Source organism: Peromyscus californicus, unplaced genomic scaffold, assembly GCF_007827085.1.
Source record: "Peromyscus californicus insignis strain IS unplaced genomic scaffold, ASM782708v3 Scaffold_9__1_contigs__length_137607984, whole genome shotgun sequence".
NCBI lineage: Eukaryota > Metazoa > Chordata > Mammalia > Rodentia > Cricetidae > Peromyscus > Peromyscus californicus.
In genome coordinates, this window is record NW_026294617.1 from 18,089,965 (window position 1) to 18,112,494 (window position 22,530).

The 22,530-nt window shown below is 35.9% G+C and overlaps 1 protein-coding gene across 5 annotated transcripts in view; it reads left to right on the forward strand.

The window, feature by feature from the left end:
* Positions 1-22,530, forward strand: part of Bltp1 (bridge-like lipid transfer protein family member 1) — a 179,685-nt gene that overhangs the window by 134,674 nt on the left and 22,481 nt on the right. For 3 of the 5 annotated variants that reach the window (XM_052732126.1, XM_052732128.1, XM_052732127.1), the window contains 10 exons: positions 6,470-6,579; positions 7,403-7,493; positions 8,005-8,067; positions 10,805-11,058; positions 15,178-15,393; positions 17,019-17,199; positions 17,722-17,923; positions 19,567-19,728; positions 20,220-20,359; positions 21,704-21,905. In XM_052732126.1, coding sequence (XP_052588086.1) covers positions 6,470-6,579; positions 7,403-7,493; positions 8,005-8,067; positions 10,805-11,058; positions 15,178-15,393; positions 17,019-17,199; positions 17,722-17,923; positions 19,567-19,728; positions 20,220-20,359; positions 21,704-21,905 — 1,621 coding nt within the window. The remainder of the gene's footprint in view (positions 1-6,469; positions 6,580-7,402; positions 7,494-8,004; positions 8,068-10,804; positions 11,059-15,177; positions 15,394-17,018; positions 17,200-17,721; positions 17,924-19,566; positions 19,729-20,219; positions 20,360-21,703; positions 21,906-22,530) is intronic. The other 2 variants (XM_052732130.1, XM_052732129.1) reach the window with 2 other exon arrangements.

Here is a 22,530-nt window from a genome sequence, read left to right on the forward strand (position 1 = left end):
CCTGCTTTATTTCTTTAATAAAACACAATTTCTAGAGCAACTTTAAGCTCCTAACAAAATTCTGAAGAATGTACAGAGATTTCCCTGCACACATATATTGTACCAGCCACTGTTAATATTCTCCTTGAGAGGATTACTCTTGCCACAGCTGATGCATCTACATGTACACAATTCTTAAGGCTGAGTGGTTTAGGACAAACTTATTCTTTGATGTAACATATACAATAATTTCACTGCCCTAAAAACACAATATGCTCCCTTCTTATTTCTTATCCTTAAACAGTATTATACTTGACAATACTGAATGTCAAGAATCTCTCCAGTTTTTAAGTTCTGTGATTTCTGTCATCAGTTTTATAGTTTTCTTCATATAATAGTTCTTGTACACATTTTATAAGATATATACTTAAATATTTTACTTTTGGTTGGACAAGTATAAATTACATTACACGGCCAGGCCCCGGGTGGAGCTCCGGGAGTCCAATTGGCGAGAAAGAGTAGGGTTTATATGAGCGAGAATTGTTGAGACCAAGGGACAAATAGCCAAATGAATGGAAACACATGAACTATGAACCAATGGCTAAGGGGCCACCAAGTGGATCAGGCCCTCTGAATTGGTGAGACAGTCGATTGACTTGATCTGTTTGGGAGGCATCCAGGCTGTGGGACCGGGTCCTGTGCTCATTGCATGAGTCGGCTGTTGGAAACCTGGGCCTTATGCAGGAACGCTTGGCTCGGCCTGGGAGGAGGGGACTGGACCTGCCTGGACTGAGTCTACCAGGTTGATCTCAATCCTCGGGGGAGTCTTTGCCCTAGATGGGAATGGGGAGTGGACTGGGGGGAAGGGGAGGGGGGCAGGAGGGGGGAGAACAAGGGAATTCGTGGCTGATATGTAGAATTAAATTATATTGTAAAATAAAATAAAATTAAAAAAAAATAAATTACATTATGTTTCAAATTTCACATTTTCTTTGTTCATTGCAGGTATTTAGGAAAGCAAATTGACATTTATATATCAATTTTATAACCTGTAATCTTGATATATTTGTTTATAAGTTCAAGGACAATTTTTATCCATTCTGTATTTCCTACATAGACCATTGTATTATATCTTTGAGCAGAGGGAGCTTTACTTCTTCTTTCCTAATCTGTATTCCTTTTAGGGCAGTGTTGAAAAGGAGTGGTGAGAGGGAATTTGTTAGTTGACTTTACTTTACTCTGGTAAAATGCCTGAAATGATCAACAGAAGAGAAGGAAAGATGGATTTGGCTCATGGCTTCAGTCTATGACATTTGACCCTGTTGTTTTGTGTTTATGGTGGTACTGTGATAGGAGGTATAGCAGAGACGGGTTCATTTCATGGTAGCCAGGAAGAGGTGAAAGAGGAAGAGAGATACAGATTGGGGTGGGAGGATCATGAAGGGTGGAAGGAAAGCAGAAACAGCCACAGGAGGGTCTCAGTATCCATGTCATGCTCACAGTTACCTAACTTGCCAGCTATGCTTCACCTCTTAAAGTTTCAACTACCTCCTAGTTCTGTTGTGGGCTGGAACAAAGCCTTTCAATACGTGCCTTTGGGGGACATTCTAGATTCAAAGGGGACTTCTTGTCTTGTTTCTGTCTTAATGGGTAAATTTGGAGTTTTTGGCTATTTAATATGTTAGCTGTACAGTTTTCTGCATTTTTTTCCCATTACCCAATTAAAACCACTCCCCTTGGGGCTGGGGAGATGGTTTAGTGGATAAAGTGAATTTGCTACCCAAGCATAAACAGCTGAGTTCAGGTCTCCACTACCCACTTACAAAAACAGGTATGGCACTGTGCTCCAGAACTTACCCCAACCACTGGGCACGGGGAGACTTGCTAGCCAGCCAGTCTACCCAGTTGGTGAAACAGGTTTCCTAAGGGACCCTGCCTCAGAAGTAAGATAACACCTGACATTGACTTCTAGCCTACATGCACAAAAGAAAACTCCTCTCACAATTGGAGATTACTTAGTTTGTTTTGTTTTGTTTTGTTTTTTATTTAAGAAATTTTTTCATTTATTTTACATACCAACCACAGATCCCCTTTTCATCCCTTCTCCCGCTCCCCTCCAGCTTTCCCTCCCTCCCCCTCTACCCACCCATCCCCATCTTCTCCTCCAAAAGGGTAAGGGCTCCCATAAGGAGTCAGCAAAGCCTGGTACATTCAATTGAGACAGGACCAAGCTCCTCCCCTCTACATCAAGGCTGAGCAAGGCATCCCACCATAGGCAGTGGGTTCCAGAAAGCCAGCTCGTGCACCAGGGATAGATCCTAATTCCATTGCCAGGGGCCCCTCAAACAGACCAAGCAACTCTCCTGTATGCAGAGAGCCTAGTCCAGTTCCATGCGGGTTCCACAGCTGTTGGTCTAAAGTTCGTGAGTTCCTACATAGGGATTTTCTGTGTGTATTGGGTCTGTCCATTTCTGATAAAAGGTCTCCAACCATGATAGTAAAACCATCCATTTTACTTTGCAATTCTGTTACTTTTTGTCTTGCATAGTTTAAACCATTGATGTTCAGACTATTCTTGATAATATTGGATTAAACATCTACCTGCTTTTGTTCTTTATTCATGCCTTTGTCTTCTAGTTTTTGTTTTTGTTTTGTTTTGTTTTTTCTGTCTTTTATAGTTTTAACTGAACATTTTATATGATTCCATTTTCTCTTCTTTAAAAGTGGTTATAGTTTAATAAAATTTTAGTGGTGGTTTTTAAGTCTACAATACACATGTACAACTAAATCCAAGTCTGCTTTCCGATAACACTCTACTACTTCATATGTAACATGAGTACCTATAGCAATAAAGTAATCCCTTTTGCCATGATGGTCATTAATTTCTTACATGTAAGCATGGATATGAGTGTGATGTATGTATATACTTAAGATATGTAATGTAAGTAAGTGTGTGTATAAGTACTATATAAGCATATTTATTTTGTAATACATGTAAGCACACATAACACAGCATTAGTGTTATTTATTTTGAACAAATTATCTGTTAGATCAATTAAGAGTAGAAAAATGAGTTTTTATTTACCTTCACTTGATTCTTTGATGGTCTTCCTTATAGAGATCCATGTTTCTAGCCTGTATCATTTTCCATCTCTGTAGAACTCTTATACTTGCTTGCAAAGTAATTCTGTAGACAACAGTTCCTTATTTTTTGTTTGCTTGAGGAAGTTTTACTTTTCCTTCACCTATGAAGGGTAGTAGTTTCTTGTTTGGAGGTTTTGTTTTCTCAACACTTTAAGTGTTTTCTTCACTTTCTATGTATTCTATTCCGACCACAGTTTCTCCTCCCTCCTATCCTCCCAGCCCCCACCCTCAGATCCTCCTCTGTTTCCCTTCAGAAAAGGACAGGCCTCTCAATATCAACCAAACATGGCATATCATGTTGCAATAAGACTAGGCACATCCTCTCATATTAAGGCTGAATAAGGCAACTCAGAAGGAGGGAAAGGGTCCCAACAGCAGGCAAAAGATTCAGAAACAGCCCCTGCTCCCACTGTTAGGAGTCCCATAAGAATACCATGCTGCACAACCATAACATATGTAGAGGACCTAGGTCAGGCCCATTCAGGCCCCTGATTGCCAGTTCAGTGTCTATGGGCCCTGGTTAGTTGATTCTGTGGGCCATTTTCTTGCTCTTCACTCTTTTGTTACTGGCATGATTTTTTAGGAGAAACTGGGTGTCATTTTTATTCTTTGTTTCTCAATGATTGAGATACTCGGGGGTTTTTTAAGGGGATTTTTTTTTTATATTGATCTTTTTGTTGCTTGAAAACAGTGTGCTTATGTGTAGTTTTCTTGGTATTTATACTATTTGGTTCCTCAGTTTTTTGTATCTGTGGTTTGATATCTTACATTGCTAAAGAAATCTTAGTCACTGACAGTTCAGTTACAGAGTTAGAGCCATTGAATTGCTTGATGGCTAAGCAACAGGGAAGAGCGTCCACTGGGAGTGTAGATCCGCCACCCATAATGGAGGAGACACTTGAATGAGGTCACCTCCCCTCAGGTGCCGTCCCTGACTGCCCCAGTCCACAGAGAACTCTGATTGTAGAGGCCAATGCTCTCTGTCCTCTCTCTCTGGTATTGCCATTGCACATCTCTCTGCATTTTGTAGTTTCCCCTCAAGTTATAGATATTCTGTTGGGATCTTGTTTGAGTTTTTGTTTGTTTGTTTGGTTGGTTGGTTGGTTGGTTTGGTCTCTGTTGTCTTTACTTTTCACTTTCTGAAATTTCTGTGAATCTGTTTCAATCTCAGTGTGATTCTTTCCTCAGTATGTCCAGCCTGTTAATAAGCTCATCAAATGATCATTTCAGTTAGTGTATTTATCTCTACTGTTTTTTTGTTGTTGTCGTTGTTCCTTCTTAGAATGTCCACTTCTGGTTATATTGTCCAGCTGTTCTTACGGTCTTTCTTATTATCCATGAGGACCATAACATGGTAATTAAAACTGCCTTTAATACTCTAATCTGCTGGTTCCAGCACTCTTGTCATGCTTGCTTCTGACTTTTTTTTTCTTTTTGGCTTCAGATCTTACTGCAGTTTTGCCTTTAGTATGTTTTGTAATTTTCTTTCTTGATAGCTACACATGATGTACCAGGTGAGAGAAACTGCTGTGAAACTTCCTTCAGGGTTGCAGGGCTACAGTGACTTGTGATTAGATATTTGACTTCACAGACGTTTGTCCTTTCTTCACCCTTCCCAGTGTGGAATTGCTGGTATTGCTGATTAGACCTCAGTGTCTCCCTTTTCTTTGTTTGGTATGCAATGATAATATCACTCAGATCAGGTTGGGATCTTGGTAGCTAGTTTCTGTCAAGGACAGGCCACATAAAAACTTCGCAGTTGCCACTTTGTATTTGTGGGTTCCACATTCCTGAACTCAGTCAGCCACAGATCAAAAGTATTTAGTACTGAACTTGTACTGACTTTTTCCTTGTTGTTCCCTAAACAACATACTGTAACAACTGTTTACCTTGTGTTTGTTATCATACTAGGTGTTATAAGTAACCTAGTTTAGACTATACAAGAAGTTGGTTATATACAAGTACTAACACATTTTAAATAAGAGACTTGCACATGTGAAAATTTGCCATCCTCAGTACAACTATAATCTGGTGATTTTCAAAACATTCCTTTCCCCCTTCCTTTTATTGAAAGCTTGAAGAGCTTCTTCCTCTGGTATTTATTGAAGGAATCTTGTCAAACTCCTGAGGAAAATCTCACTTTTTACCAGGTAGCATTTTTAACTGTCAGAATGGTTTGCACTGAGCTTTAGGTTTTCCTACCCAGCACTGTCCTTATGGCATTCTCTACTTGTGAGTTCTGTTCTTACCAGCTGAAACTCCAGTGTTTACCTGCTTTTCTAAATCCTTAGGGCAGCATTTTGCCCTTCTCTTACAGCTCAGGAAGGATTATTGATTTCTATATGCTCAGATTTTTGTGGAACTAGAAACCAGAAATATAAAATAAAATAAAAACTCCAAAAGAAGAGAACTTTTTTAATTAGAAGATTCCTTTTTTATTTTTTGCCAGAATGAAGGTTTGATAGCATATCCATACATTAAAGGGTAGGGGGGGAAATTGTATGTGATCCCTCAGTCACCTCTAACTCCCAGAGAACCTTCTTCAAGTTCTACTCTAAATTATGTGAAGATAAAATTCATTTTAATTTATACATTGCTATTCTCTGATAGTAACAGACTTTGATAAGGGACAGTGCATAGTTATACATTTAAAATTATGCTGAAAGTCATACACTAAGTAAAATAATACATCTGTGCTGTTTCTAAGGTAGTTTATCTGGTAGTAGGTTTCTAAAAATAAAACTTGATAGAGATGATTAAAGATACCATTGAAATTTCATCTGCAGTCATAATACTTGTCTCACTCAACATTTCCCTTTAATCTCTACCATTTCATGAGTCCTCAGCTGTATCAGAATCTTTTTAGCACCCAGCACCTCAGCACATTGGAATGTACCCGTCTCTTGCTTTCCTCTATTACAGTGAAGTAGAGATCTGCAGCAGGGGTGTGCAATTAGAATGGTCCTTGAAATGATAAAGTGGTCTCTTCCCCAACACATACCTAGCTTTTCCACAGAATCTTTGCTCATTTTCTTTTTCCATTCTTTTCTTCTAATTAGTTCCTTTATTCTCGCCTTGTTTCTGTACTCCTCTTCCTTTCTCTAATCTTTTCCTTTTCTGTTGAGTTAGCCAGTGGCTCTTATTTCCATTGTATAGTCCTCCTAAGTGATATTATGACATCAGGATAGCTGATTGCTGTGGCACTTTGATTCATCTATGCTGAATGTCATTGAAACTCACCTGGAGGTATAGGAACTAACATAATTTTTATTTTAGCTGTAGTGAAATACCACATCAGTATACAAGTGCCTTGAGTCACTTTTTTTTTCCTTTACCATTTTATTAGGCTGCTTCCCTCAAGGATAAGTGGGGTTTAGGTTACAAACCAAGTTACAGCCGATCAAAGAGCATTTCGGCTTCTGGAAGACCACCTCTTAAGAGAATGGAAAGAGCAAGGTAATACATATTTCAACCAATGAGGCAAATTATAAAATTGCTGACTTCAAACCAACTAAGATTCAGTACTTTTTTTTACTGTGTTTCAATTGGATAGTAAAAAAAATCACCCTCATTAGTAAAATAGTAATCACTAATTACTTACTGTCATACATCATTGGTTTGAGGAAAGCTCTACTGGGTTTATTCCGCAGTGCAGTAAGAAAGTTTTAGTAAAGCAAATTTATTTAGATATGATTTATGTATAAGCTTACAAATAGTCCAAAAAAAAGAAAGTTTGCATACTGGTGGTTGCTTTCTAAATAGTCAATTTAGAAAAGATGATTGTGCACATTAAAAACTTGTTTTAGTATTAAGTCAGCACTATAAAAATAAAATATATAAATTCCTGAGGTGTGTTGTAGCTCGGTTGGTAGGGTGCTTGCCTGGTATACATGAAGCCCTGGGTTCAATCCCTAGTACCACATAAATTGGGTGGTTTATGCCTTGTATTGGTAGCTCTTAGAACAAACAGGCAAGGGGATGAGCATTCTCTCTCAGCTACAAAGTGGTTTTGAGGCTAGCCTTTTTATATGGTTTAGTTTTAGAAAATGTGAAGTTAATTGAAACATCGAGGCTTTTTCACAGATATTGAAGGTTAATACATGGAATGCCAAAAATTAAATCATGATAAGATCAATATTTAGACATAGAATGTTAATGTTATTAATATTAATAAGACTTCTATAAAGCCAAGTGTTTTTAAAATGAGACTATTGGTGTTTTATATTTTATATTTATGTTACATATTTATGCTTATTTCATAACTACGTTTTACTTATAGTTCTCGAATAGGAGAAACTGATGAGCTCCCAGAAATCCGTGTGGATGCGGCATCTCCTGGACCCAGAGTAACTTTTAACATCCAGGATACAGTAAGAGAGACAGTACTTGTTAGAAATTCCTGTTGCTAAGTAGTTTAAAAAATTGCAGACTTGCAATATTATACAGTTTAAAAATATGAATTGTTGCCTATGATGAAAGTGAGAGTTGTCATAGCTGAAGTATCTGTACCACCTGCAAGCAGATGCTGATAATAGCAACACTGCAGAAGACCAAGTATGTGTACAGTAAAAAGCCCTTAGCTGCTTCCTTTTACATGGGGTGGTTTTGTTGAGCAGTTTTTCTTAGTAAATGAGGGCCCACGTTAAACTGTGTCTTTTACACAGTTGTTAATGTGAAATACATATTCATTTATGTATTTATGTATGTAGTGTATTTATGTATGTAGTGTATAAATAGTAGAAGCCATAAGGAAGGCCAGCTTTAGAATTGTACACTGTAGCACTTCAAAATTTATGTTAAAATGTTTATTTGGGAAGTATTTGTTTACATTGTCTTTATTTTTCATGAGTTTTATTTTCTTTTCTTATTATTTTAATTAAGTTGAAAAATACAGTGTGGGGAAGTTCACCACAGTCCAGCTCTCCAGGGGAAGGGTACTTTCAGGTACTTATGAATACAACATAAAATTTTACTTTAAAACTAATTGCCCTGAAAATTTGCTTTCAAAATGTCTTCTTTTCAAGCTAAGCTGAGGCCTCAGAAATACTTTATGTAAAGATTTATGATTGTTGGAATTCTTTTTTTTTAATGTGTATTTTATAATACCTCATTTTGGTTTTATATTTACATGTAGTTTAATTTTATTTGATCTTCAAAAGTAAGAAACTTTAATCAGCTTATCAAATCAGCTGAACCAGATTTTAAACTCTGAAACTGCAATTTACTAAATCAATTATTATCAATTTGTTAACCCTGAAATCAATCTTTTTTCCTTACATTTAACTACAAAGTGGGTCTTTTTTAAGTCAACAATCTTTGTTAAGTGCTTCAAACGCAAGTCAAATCTAACTCCAAACAGTAAACTGATTGATCATTGACTATCAATTCTTTGAAGTCACTGTGATACACTAGTGTTTATTAAATGTTATATTCAGAGCCAAATGTGATGACACATGCATGCCTGTAATTTCAGCTCCTTGACAGGCTGAAGCAAAAGAACAGGAAGCTCAAGGCCAGACTGAATAACTTACTTTGGTTTCAGTTTTTCAGGCAGGGTCTCATGTAGCCTAGGCTGGCTTTAAACTCACTATGTCGCTGAAGATTGCCTTGAACTCCTGATCCTTCTGCCTCTGCCTCCAAATGCTCTTATTATAGTCATGTGCAACTGCTCCTGTTCTCAGCCTGAGCAACTTAGTGAGACCCAGTCTCTAAACCAAAACAGAACTAGAGATATTGTTCACTAGTAGAATAGTTGCCATCATGCATAAAACCCTGAATTTGATCCCTAGCACCAAAAAATAAAAAGATTCATTTAAAAATTGGTTGCTGTATTCAGAGAGTGTGAAAATGTGCTACAAAATACTTAACATTTTAAGCCAAATTTTCCTCTGAATGTGTCATTAAACTAAAGTACCAATATTATATATATGTACACACACACATTGATATATATAAAATCCCACATACAACACCAGACATTTAATCTTGCCTAGAGTTTTCTTTCAAATTTCAACTTTTTAAAAAAGAAAATTGGCAATCCCTCCAAATATGTTTCCTTGTCTTTATTCTTTCAGACTTGAGTCTCAACATACATCCCATAGTTATACTGTGTTTAATCAAACTGTATTTGATCTCAAAGCAATTAGAATGTAATACAGGGGCTGGGGACATGGCTCAGCAGTTAAGAGCACTTGCTACCCTTGCAGAAGATCTGGGTTCAGTTCCCAACATCCACATGGTGCCTCACAACCACCCATATAACTCCAGTTCCAGAGAATCTGATATCTTCTTCTGACCTCTGTATTCTGAACACATATGGTGCATATACATATGCTCAGACACATACACATAAAAGAAAATTAATATTTTTCACACTGTATTGTTTTGTTTATTTTTTTCAAGACAAGGTTTCTCTGTGTATTCCTGGCTATCCTGAAGCTTGCCTTTTAGACCACGCTGGCCTCAAACTCACAGGTCCTCCTGCCTCTGCCTCCCACGTGCTGGGATCAAAGGTGTGCGCCACTACCACCCAGCTTAATTTTTTTTTTAAATGAGTGATACAGTAAGTTTGACAAAGGTTTACCCATGGCACATGTATGCTGCCGCCCACCCCACTGCACCCCCAGCACACACAAATTAAATATAAAAATAATTGAAGGTAATTTAAGTGCTATTTTTAAATAATAGTATACCCCATTTATATTTAAAAAACTTAAGTTAGAGAACATGAGATTAGATATTAGACTTGGCAGTTATAAATTTAAAAATTAGATTATAAAGGTATGATTCCATATAAAATAAGTATCAAGCAAAGAGATCTTCTACAGAAATTTATCAACTTTAAAAATTGAGATATGTTCTAAAAATTTTATTTACTCTATGACACTTTCATTTTTTTTAAGTGAAGAACACCTGATTTCTACAAATGTTTGATATTCTAATTATATGATTTTACTATGAATCTTACAGTAGCATCTACTTTTTAATAATAAATTACATTACCTTGCTAGTTGCACTGTATTGGGCTAACCATTTTCAGATGACACTGGAGCAGCACTCTGTAGCTGAAAAACTGAAATCAGTGCAGAGCAAGCTTTGCTGGTGTTTTGGACACTTAAAAACTGTGGCCTCCAGTAAAATCCCAAGTTAGAGATCAGTATTTAAACAAGTTATTTACTTAAAATACAACATTGCTAGGTTTGAGTAGTTGATACATGTTTTATTACTCAACTGTTTACACATCTTCCGTCAATCCATCAAGGTTTCATTTTAAAGATTTGTCCCCAGAAACTCCTCTAGGAAATATCTGTGCTCACAGTCCCTGTGCTCATCATGAGCTGTTCTTCCATCCTGATTTATATTCGATTTTTTTTCTTTCCACATAATCTGCTCCTACTCATTGTGCACTAGTTAAATATGATCCTTTATGTTCCTCTAAAGTAAAATTTCACTGTGATTTTCAAGTGTCAGTGGTGACTGTCTGTGGTTTGACCTGTTTCCTTCCTTGGTGTGCCATTTCATATGTTCCTAAGTCTGACCTGCCTTTCACTTCAGAATGAGAAAATTCAACTCAGAGATTCTCAAGTGTTTAGACTTATATCTTTCATATTTTTAGTTCCTCTCTTTTTGAGAAAGAACTTGAAAAACAAATCTGATTTGTCTTTACTGTTTTTGTAATCAGTTTCCAGAGGAGACAGAACTGGATCTTTTGTCAGTTACTATTGAAGGTCCGTCACATTACTCATCAAACAGTGAAGGATCATGTTCAGTGTTCAGCTCTCCCAAAGCCACAGGAGGCTTTTCACCAAGTGTTCCTTTCCAATCCGAAGATGGCCGACGGGATGACAGTCTGTCTTCTACCAGTGAAGACTCTGAGAAGGATGAAAAAGATGAAGATCGTGAGAGGGAGAGATTCTATATTTACAGGAAACCCTCGTGAGTAACCTTTTATTTTAAGATCTTTAGGTGATATGTCAGAATCTAGACGTAACCTAAGGCATTTTATCTAGTCTAATATTTAGCAAGCCAAGTATGATGTCACATGCCTATAATTCCAGCAGTGGGATCAGGAGTTAAGATCCTCCTGGACTACCTAGCAAGCTCTATCCAGCCTGGGCTACATTTGACTCTGTCTCAAAACTACAAAGTCATAACAATAATAAGTTACCAAAAAAGTACTAGTATTCATAATTTCTAATGTAATTTAACTTTATATGGTACTGTTTTCTTCTTAATTTAGTGGGTTTATTTAAATTACTTAAGTTATTTCTCCATGATAATACCTGTCAATAAAATGGAAATAGAGATAAGGTTATAGGTTTAATAAAGGTGAAAGCAATATTTCTCCTGGGCTTAATAAAAATAAAAGGAAACACTGAAAAGTATCATTAGTTGAGAAAAATAATAAATAGTAAAGGGAAGTATGTAGCAGTGGATGAAGATTTCAAATCATTCTTGAAAGAAATGAGATAAGATAGTGTTGATAATAAAAGGTATGTATGTATGAAGTCTTACTGAGAATGTGCCCTCATGAGGAGTTAGAAGGACCTTTAAAATCCACCCACCTTTAAAGCTGCACTGCAGCTGTGACAATAAGAGAAGAGTTTCCACTGTGCCCGTCATCTTCCTACTGAGCTAAGATGATTCTTTACCCTTTCTCCAGAGTGGAGCTACTAGCTTTGGAATCTTTTGTATTAGTGTATTTTGGCCTATTTCTTCACTTACTGGAATGTAGCTTCAAATAACCTAAGAAGAATCACAATTCAAATCTGCTTTCTTAAAGTTTTTAAAAATATAAAATAAGTTTAATGTGCTCAGGTTTGATTATTGGATTAAGTATAGAATTCTAAGAATTAATATTTCTTCTAAGAAAATCTGTTTCCTTTTCTTCCAGCATCAGTGTTTAGTGTTTGTTGTTTGTAATCCTCTCAATACTGTCAGTGTGGATTGCTCTGTTTTCTAAGTGTTTATCTGTACTTGGGCATTTTAAGGGTTTTTGAGATGTTGCCTCTTAATTTTGCAGTGGTGTGTCCAGGTTTCCTTTCCAAATAAATTTTCCATTTATTTTGGTAGTTCTTAAAATACAAAAGTGTACTTGGGCTTTTAGGGAAACACTTTTTTAGACTTGTTTAGGTATATTCTTTGCTTTATATAGTTCTATTTTTATTTTTCTATTTTAGGTGTATGATGTTTTACATGTATGTATGTGTGTACAGTGCCTGGAGGTGCCAGAAGTAGGCATTAGATCCCCTGGAACTAGAGTTTCACATGATTGTGAGCTGCCATGTGGGTGCTGGGAATTGACCCCAGGTCATCTGGAAGAGCAACCAGTGCTTTTTTTTTTTTTTTTTTTTTGGTTTTTTTCGAGACAGGGTTTCTCTGTGTAGCTTTGCGCCTTTTCCTGGAACTCACTTGGTAGCCCAGGCTGGCCTCGAACTCACAGAGATCCACCTGGCTCTGCCTCCCAAGTGCTGGGATTAAAGGCGTGCGCCACCACCGCCCGGCGCAACCAGTGCTTTTAACTGCTGAGCCATCTCTCCAGCCCCTATTTTCTTTTTTAACAGTAGACTTCTGAGTCAGACAATTGCTTCCTGTGTACACGATATGTAGTTATTTTATTTGTTTTTATGCTTCCTATTTTTTTTACTGATTTAATAATCTTTTCCAGGTGTCCAGCTTGATCATATTTATGTTTTCTTTTGGCAAGAACACTCAGCATGTGTTGTTCGAGTATGTAGTACAGCACCATTCTTCTGTGGCCTGTGCAGCATAGCAGGTTTTCTAGAATCTCTCCTGAGTAAATGAGACAGTGCTCTTTGCTGGCAGTTCCCTGTGGCACCTATCATTCCTTTCCTTATGTCTGTGGTTTTGACTATTTTAAAGAGGAAACTGTACTATCTTTTCTTCTTTGACTGGAGTTTCTTTTGCTTCATGTAATGACCTCAAGTTCATTTGTGTTACTGCGTATTGCTGCATTTCTTTCAAGGCAGAATAGTTACATATATCCCTTTGTTTCCTCCTAGGAGTTTTACCATCATAGGTCTTCTATTTAAGTCTTTAATAGATATCTATATTTTTTACCCTTTTGACAGACATATCTTATTCCATATCTTAGCTGTTGTGGAAAATGGCACAGTGAACATGGAAATGCTATCTCTTCAAGATCCTGGTTTTAGATCTTTTGGATAAATACCCAGAAATGGATCCTGCAGTAACTGTGTTTGTAATTTTTTGAGGAGCCAGTTTCCTCTAATCGTTAGATATTTTACATTCTTACTACCAATGGAGAAGGATCTAGTTCCTGTAAATTCTGGCCTACTATTGTTAATAGTCATTTTAACAGTCTGTTCCATTATGTTTGCTTTTATACCATACTGTAGGTTGGTTTGCTTTTCTTTGATGGTTAGTGTGAACACCATTCATAATGCCTGTATGTGTCTTTGTTGAATACTGTTACGTCATCTTGAGGAAATGTCTGTTTAAGCTATAAGCTCTTTTTTTTGGTTTTCGAAACAGGGTTGGTATAGAATATTATTTTAACTGGACAAAGATGTGTTACATTTGTTTATGCTGTGGCATATTACTTTAACTGTGTAAAGGTGTGTTACTTTTGTTTATGCTGCATTTTTTTAACTATGTAAAGATGTGTTGTATTTGTTTCACCTCACCTGCCTAAGGCATCTGACTGGTCTAATAAAGAGCTGAATAGCCACTAGGTAGGCAGGAGAAAGGTGGGGCTGGCAGGTGGAGAGAATAGATAGGAGGAGAACTCTGGGGAAGAGAGTAAGGAGTGAGAAAAGGAGAAGGAAAGAATGGGGAGCACGCACAGGGCCAGAAGCCAGGCAGACATGAGAAGCAGTGAAAGTAAGATAAACAGAAGGAAGAAAGGGAATAAGCCCCGAGGCAAAGGGTAGATAAAGAAAAACAGGTTCATTTAAATTAAAAGAGCTAGCCAGAAATGTGCCAAAGATAGGCTGAGCATTCAGAACTAAAAATAAGTCTCTGTATCATGATTTGGGAACTGGTTGGTAGCCCAAAAGAAAAGGCCTGGTACACAGGGTTTCTCTGTGTTTCAGCCCTGGCTATCCTGGAACTCACTCTGTAGACCAGGCTGGCGTTGAACTCACAGAGATCCACCTGCCTCTGGATTAGCCTGGCACAGCTCTTTTTATAATTGGGTTTTTTGGTTGTTTTGATTTTTTTCTGTTTAGCTCTGTAAGTCTCTTTTAGAAATTAACATTGTGTCTTAATTTATATGCTAAATTTCACTCTGCTGATTATTTCCTTTGCTCTGGAGACACAGCACTTATTTGGTGTGATATAATTTTGTCTGGTTTTGCTTTTATTTTCCTATGCTTTTCAAATTGTGGTATCTGTGAAATCATTGTCAAGATCAGTGTCATGGAAATTTTTCCCTTTGTTTCCTCCTAGGAGTTTTATCATCATAAGTCTTTAGTCTAGTTGGAGGGTTTTGGGGGTTGTTTTGTTTTACTTTTTTTTTCTCAGGGATAAGTTCCTGCATTGTAGTCAGTCTGCCCTGGAACTTGCAATCTTCTTGCCTCAGTCTCCTGAGTGCTGGGATACCAGCATGAATGAATTTATGGAGCAACATCAGGATCAATGTCATCACCAGTTGTGTGTGGTATTTACTTCCACCACATGTCAAAGATCTTTGGCATTTTTTTCTCTTTCTTTCCCTGTTCTTCTGTCTTTTAATAACAACAGGAAGGCAGCATTTAGATTTTATAATTTGTAGAAATGATACCTCTACCAACATAGAGTACAGTTCATACACTGGTATTCACATTCATTAATAGTTGTGATTATGCCTGTGTCTTCATCACCTAGCACCTACTAGCAGATAATGGTCAATTCATGATTGTGGATCCATTATACCTAGAAAAAAAATTCAGTTAGTATTAACTAGTTGAATAATTTTTGTTATTTTATAAAATAATAAAATTTCTTTACAGACTGTTACTCACATAACATTGAGAAATAGTTCATTAGGAAGACCTCGATTTACTATAAGTAATGATTCCTTGTTTTCTGCAGACATACCTCTCGGAAGAAAGCAACAGGCTTTGCTGCTGTTCATCAGCTGCTTACTGAACGCTGGCCTACAACACCAGTCAACCGAAGTCTTAGTGGCACAGCTACTGAGAGAAATATTGACTTTGAACTTGATATACGGGTTGAAATTGACAGTGGGAAATGTGTCCTCCACCCAACCACACTTTTGCAGGAGCATGATGATATAAGTTTAAGAAGGTAAGAGACTAGCTAGAAAAGTTACATGGAATTCATTAGTTAGAAACACTGTTTATATATCATAAATTATCACAAACTTTCCCCTGTCCAAAACTGCAAATTTTAAAAGTAACTGGTTGTAGTTACAGTGGTCATTTTCATAATATGCAATTTTTTAGAACAAATACATATTTTCTGGCAATTAGAAGTGAATATCTGATTTAGAGACTAGTAAATTTGTTACTTATAGATCTTTAGACTGAGGATTTTAGCTCAGTGGTAGAATGTGTACCTGTTGAGTGAGCACAGGATTTAATCCCGAGTAGCACACACTACACATATATAGATGTAAGTAAAGAATTCTTTGGAATTCTTTCAACAAGCCTGAATTTCTGTCTTGCCTTTGTATTGAATACATTTCTGTCTTAAAAAAATAATTAATGCAGGACTCTTCATTAAGAATTTTGATGTGTTTACAAACAAAAACAGACTGGAAGTAGTTATGCAAATAGGGCCTAACTAAATGGAAATATTATGGATATAATTGCAAGATTACCATTTGTTTCTATCATTAACTAAATGATGATATAAACAGATTTAGCATTAGATTGTGTTTCTTTAAAGGGGTGTGTATGTGCATGTTCCTGTATGGATGTATGGGTGTGCTTTTATGTGTGAGGTCAGAATCAACCTGAGGTATTGCTCCTCAGATGCCATCCACTCTGTGTTTTAAGATAGGGTCTTTCACCAGCCAACAGCTCACCAAGTAGGCTAAGCTGACTGGCCAGAGAGCCTAAAGGATCTTCCTGTCTGTACCTGCACAGCACTGGCATTATGAGTGTGTGTCACCATGATTTATTTTCTGAGCTATGAGGCTTAAACTCAGGTCCTCATAGTTGCTATTGGAAATGCTTTCCTGGCTAAGACATTTCCTCAGCTCTTTCTTTGAATTTTTCTTTTTCTTTCCTGGTCAAAAAATTAATTATGAAAGTAAAGTAACAGTTACTAGTAAGTGAGAGGGTAAAAATGTAAATAAGAATGGCAGAATGCTAACAGCTGTTGAAATAGGTAATAAAGATTCTCCACTCCATTCCCTTTATTTTTTATATGTCTGAAAAAAAAAAGATTTTAGTGGTCCATCAAATGAAATTTTTAAAAAATAAGAGGATAAAAAAACACTGTAGACAATTACAGTATCTCATAAATGTAGTAATGGTGATTGAAGAATAACTGGTAGGCCATTTTAATTGAACCATAAAAGACTATTATGTTTAAATGATACAATTGTGAACTTAGCAAAGCATAAAGGCAATTGTGTATGCCTGTACACACTTGTAATTCCAGCATTCAGAAGGTGGAGGCAGGAAAATGCCTGGTCTTAACCATGACCCTGTCACAAACAAATAATACATGTATGCATGCATACATGCATACATTCATACATAGAGATAGCTAGCTTTAAAACATGTAACATTATCATTTTTCTAAAAAAATAACTAATCTAACTAGAAGTTCTGATCTTTCCTTTTTCTACTTTTTGAATTACTACTTTCCCTTTATTGTATAAATAAAAGTTAGCTTTGAAACAAAAGAAAAGAAAATAGTTTTTTAAAAAATAACACCCCTCCCCCCCTTTTTTTCTGTAGGAGTTATGATCGAAGTTCTAGGAGTTTAGATCAAGATTCGCCTTCAAAAAAGAAAAAGTTTCAAACTAATTATGCTTCTACTACCCATTTAATGACGGGCAAGAAAGTGCCATCCTCTCTACAGACAAAGACCAGTGACTTAGAAACAACAGTGTTTTATATTCCTGGAGTGGATGTAAAGGTAAAAACCTGATTGTCTGGAATAAGAGACTAGACCATTAATAGCAGTATTTATTTTCTACCATATATTTTTCTTTTGCTTATTTTATTAAAACATGAAACTTTCTGACTTAGTTAATGTAGCCATAGTCTGAACATGAGAGTAAATTGTGGCTTACCATTTTGCTCATACATCTTTTTCTATGAAAGTTTGGCAGAAAGAAGTGATACTGATATTCATAATAGGCTTGCTAAACTTTACCGAGTGTAATTTCATCAAATAATAATGTTTTTAATTTCTAAAATTATTGAATCTAGACTGTTAAGCTCAAAAGAACTTTAAAGATGATCTGGATTGAGCTCTTTGATTAAAAAAAAAAAAAAAAAAAAAAAAGGCAAGTAGTTTCCAGAATCTTAAAGCTAACTTACAAAGCTGGAGCTAAGTTTTCAGGCTCCTGAACCAGTGTTCCTCTGAACTACATCTTCTATATTTCATGCTATTTCCTTATCTGCAAAATGTTTATTTTGATTTTTTTTAATACAGTTGCATTACAATTCTAAGACATTAAAGACTGAGTCACCTAATGCCTCCAGAGGATCTTCCTTGCCTAGAACACTCTCCAAAGAGTCCAAGTTGTATGGTATGAAAGATAACGCAGCATCTCCTTCTTCTCCTCCTTTACCTTGCACTGTCCAGAGCAAGACTAACACCTTACTTCCTCCCCAACCCCCACCTATTCCCTCAGGTATTTGAGACTGTACTGTATTTTGTCATGTTTTTCATAAATTTTTAGTTATTCCTTTTGCTCTGTTGAGACCTTTTAATTCCTTTGTTTAAGAAAGGATATAGACTTATCAGTAGTGACTGTATAAAATCTGCCTGTGGCAGTACAAAACAACTACTTGAGATTCTTTCTTGATAATAATAATCTTCATAAACAAACCACACTTTTAGAACAATGTATATTTACCAAAGGGTAGTTCATGTGGTTTAAGTTTGGGAGCTATAGTCAGCCAGGGATCTAATTTACACATTTATGAGTACACTGGGATTACTTGCAATTATTAATTATCTGTTGTGACACAACAGGTTACCCAAAACTTATTACCTTAATAGCAGTGCTCTATTGATGAAAAAAAAAAAAACCCAAGTGGAATTTGCCTTGATAAATTTCAACTCACAGTCTTTAATGAGTTTGAAGTCAAGATGCTGGCTAGGTCACCTGAATACTTGACTAAACTAAAAAGATTTTCCATCCTGTCCTAGTCATGTGACTGGCTGACTGGTGCCCAGTGGGGCATCACAACTGAGATGAGAGTATTTTTATGATACTGCAGTTAACATCCTTTGAGTAGAATGATAGAAAAGCTGACGAACCTGCAATGCTTAATAGCTTAGCTATAAAAGTCACAGAGTACTACATTTACAGTTTCTTACTGATTATACAGACCATTGAGGATGGGAACTAGAACTTGAAAGCCAGCAAGGATCCTTGAAAGCCATCTTGGAAATGGCTATCATAGTATATAAATGATACTTTACACATGCATATATTTTTTCTATCATTCTATATATATTATATATATTCATATATACATTCATGTATATGATAGAATCTCTAATATAGGGACTGTTAGAGCTGACAATAATTATTAAAGAAGTTTCATTTGGAAATTTCACATGATATACAAACCCTTTAAAATAGTAATGAATCCTGATGATAATACCTAGTGCTTACCACTTCTCAATTGACAAAGTATAGCTAGATTCATTAAGAATGAGGCAGATACTAGTATTCCATTTTATAAATGGAGAAAGTGAGGGCTTATAGATTTGGGGCATTTTCCTGTATTTATACAACTAATGTTCAAATTGGGTATTAGAGACAAAGTTAGCTAAGACTTTGTTAGATATTTTTATGCATTTTATGAAGCAGAAATACTTGATTAAGAAGAAAGAGACATGGTATCCTATGTAGAGAAGTATTGTCAATATGTATATACTAAGCATAAGAAATCCAAAAGCTGTGATATTTTTCCTTCCACTAAATCACATTAGTCAAGATTTGCTATCTTTTCAAGTGAACAAATGGACTAACACTAGCCAAAAACTTAGCAAAAGTATGAAGTTGAAAATTTGAAACATATTGTGTAACCTAGCATAACTAAGAATAAACATAGTATTATAAATCATTAATGATATGTGTAGTCTACCTTTAATATATCATTTCTATCAGCCTATGTTTATTGTTTTCTCATGTAGTCTTAGGTAAAGTACTTCATTTAATTAAGTTGTCATACAATTCTAATTTCTCATTAACTTGCCATGTTTTGTTGGGACAATTTTCTTGAATTCATTCAATGTACCTCATATTTACTGACATTCTAGCCAAAGGAAAAGGAAGTGGAGGAGTAAAAACAGCCAAGCTATATGCCTGGGTAGCGCTTCAGTCATTACCAGAAGAAATGGTTATTAGCCCTTGTCTATTGGACTTTCTGGAAAAGGCTCTGGAAACTATCCCAATTACACCAATTGAAAGGAATTATACAGGTAAGTGTTCTCCTCATATGCTTTCTAATTTTAGGTCTTGTTTCATAGACTTTCTCAGTGCTATTATACATTGTTATATATTCCATTATAAAACAAGTTATAGAATTGGAGAAGAGCCAGAGAGATCATCTCATTCTCATTTGCAAGTGGAGAACCCAAGCTGTGGTGAAGCTTTATGATTTTTTTTTTCAAGGAAACAGCTCGATAGTGACAACATTAATGATTGTGGGTCCTATGTTCATGTGTTTCTTGCAGTGGATTCTCATTGTAGGCAAGACATAAATGCTGTTTTCTGTGTATAATGTGTGATGTGGGAGAATTTAATTTTGGGAAATGAACATGAGATTTGAGTAGGCAGGGATATGTAAACAGACAGACTTCAAAGCCACTTCTGGTGTTGATATGTCTATGTCAATACTAGTTAGAGATAGGGATCTTCCAATGGTTTGCCCTTGATGTGATCTAAAACTTGAAACTAAATATTTTAACAGCAGTCAGCTCACAAGATGAAGATATGGGGCATTTTGAAATCCCAGATCCTATGGAAGAATCAACAACATCCCTAGTGTCATCTTCAACGTCTGCCTACTCTTCCTTCCCTGTAGATGTTGTGGTTTATGTTCGAGTTCAGGTGATGTGTGTCATTTCTTCAAAATGAAAATATTCTACTTGAAATTTCAACATTATTTCCCTTCAAATTTTTCTGCGTCACAGTTTCACGAACGTTTGATATGTCTACAATGGCTTAAAAGTTTGCTAAATCCCAAGAAGTGCATGTAAAACTGCATGTATATACTTAGTATTCTGAGCAGTTTCATAGATTAGGATTTTCCATTTTTGAATCTCAATTTTCTATGAAACAAGATTAAAATATGTAAGTTTAAACCTTTTGAAAGCATTTCATCTCTGTATTAGTGTGATACTCTTAGCTCTCACCATTACACTTCTTTCTGAGCAGATCTACAGTATAATTAAGACACAACAGTACCTTTTATGGAATTTGTGTAACAGTTAATGTAGTTTAAAATATTTTATTCTTTAATGCAATCTTACCAATACATCCTTTGATTCAATCCATGTGTTAAAGAGGATTAGAAAGATGCTTGTATCCAAACTTCAAGTTCAGTTAAAATTTTAAAATCAATCTGTAAGAAAAAGAAAAGTGCTGGTATCGTCTGTTGCAAGGATTTCCTACAGTAACTACAAAAGATCTCCAGTCTGACACTCTGGAGTTTTGTTAAAGGTCTGATGAAAATATACTAAGTACTTGAAGGTTTGTAAACCTTTGTTACTAACACAAAAGTGTTTTCAATATTTATTTTATTTATTTATTTGGGTTTTTTGAGACAGGGTTTCTCTGTGTAGCTTTGATGCCTGTCCTGGAGCTCGCTCTGTAGACCAGGCCAGTCTCAAATTCACAGAGATCCGCCTGCTTCTGCCTCCCAGTGCTGGGATTAAAGGTGTGTGCCACTGCCGCCCAGCGTGTTTTCAGTATTTTAATTCAGGATTGCTTCCTTTAAAAGATTTGCAAAAATAGTGTGGGCATAAATATGTTTAAGGTTCAGAATTATCCAAATGTCAGTGAATCTTCAAATATTTAGCTTGCTTTATATAAGATCTTAACTCCGTAGCCCAGGCTGGCATGTACTGTAGATTGGCCTTGAACTTGCAATAATCCTTCTTCCCCAGACCCCCTGAGAGCTGGGCTTAGAATGAGCTTCTGTGCCTAGAATATTTAGATTCATAAAGATTGTACCATTCTGTTAATATATTTTGGTTTATATATGCCATCCTTCTGTTTTTATAAGTTGTGGCATTAAATTTAATTGCTTTTAAATGTCAGATGATTCAATGTAATACATTTGGTATATGTATGTTAAAATGGAAATTACATATAACTTTTAGAGTCCAGTATGAAATTGTTTTAACTATGCAGTTCCTGGAAATCTTCTTTCTCTTGCTTCTTATTCTTTAGCCTTCACAAATCAAATTTAGTTGCTTGCCAGTGTCAAGAGTAGAATGCATGCTGAAGCTACCATCTCTGGACTTGGTGTTTTCTTCAAACCGAGGAGAACTGGACACCTTGGGGACTACATACCCTGCAGAGACCTTATCCCCTGCTGGTAATGCTCCTCAGAGTGGAACAAAGACCTCTGCTAGCAAAGCTGGAATACCAGGTATAGAAACACTAAGTCACCTGATAAAAATCCAAGTACTATTTTTAAATAAATTTTAACAGTTATTCATCTGTATTTAAAATAGATTTAAGAAAGCAGAATATTAGAGAATTGTGACATTTGTAGGAAAAAAACCTGTAGTAGACCAAAGTTGTAAGTATATTTCATGTGTTAGTAGAATATGAATCCCCTTTGATATATATTTGTAGCTCAACGATAGTTAGATAGCATTGTTGTTGCAGCTTGAGTGCTACTTGAAGCACTATGATAAGAATACTTATAATCTACACATCCATGTGCTTTTGAATGTTTTGTATCATGTTGGAGTTTACACTTTGGGAACAATGGGGTTTTCAAATGGCAAATAAGAGATATGCTTTTATAAATCTGTGTTCTTATAAAAATTTTACCAAGTAGCACTTATATTTTTAAATAGTAAATTTTGCTCTCTACCTCATTTTTTTCATGAAAGGTTTTATTGTAAATTACAGTTGAGGATTTCTTAATGAGGTAACACTCCTTCCTCACTAAAAGTTCTGTGCCCATAATTCATATAGAAATATAAATATAAACAATAGCAATATTATCTAATTTAAGTGGGAATTAACAGTAGAATTGAAATGTC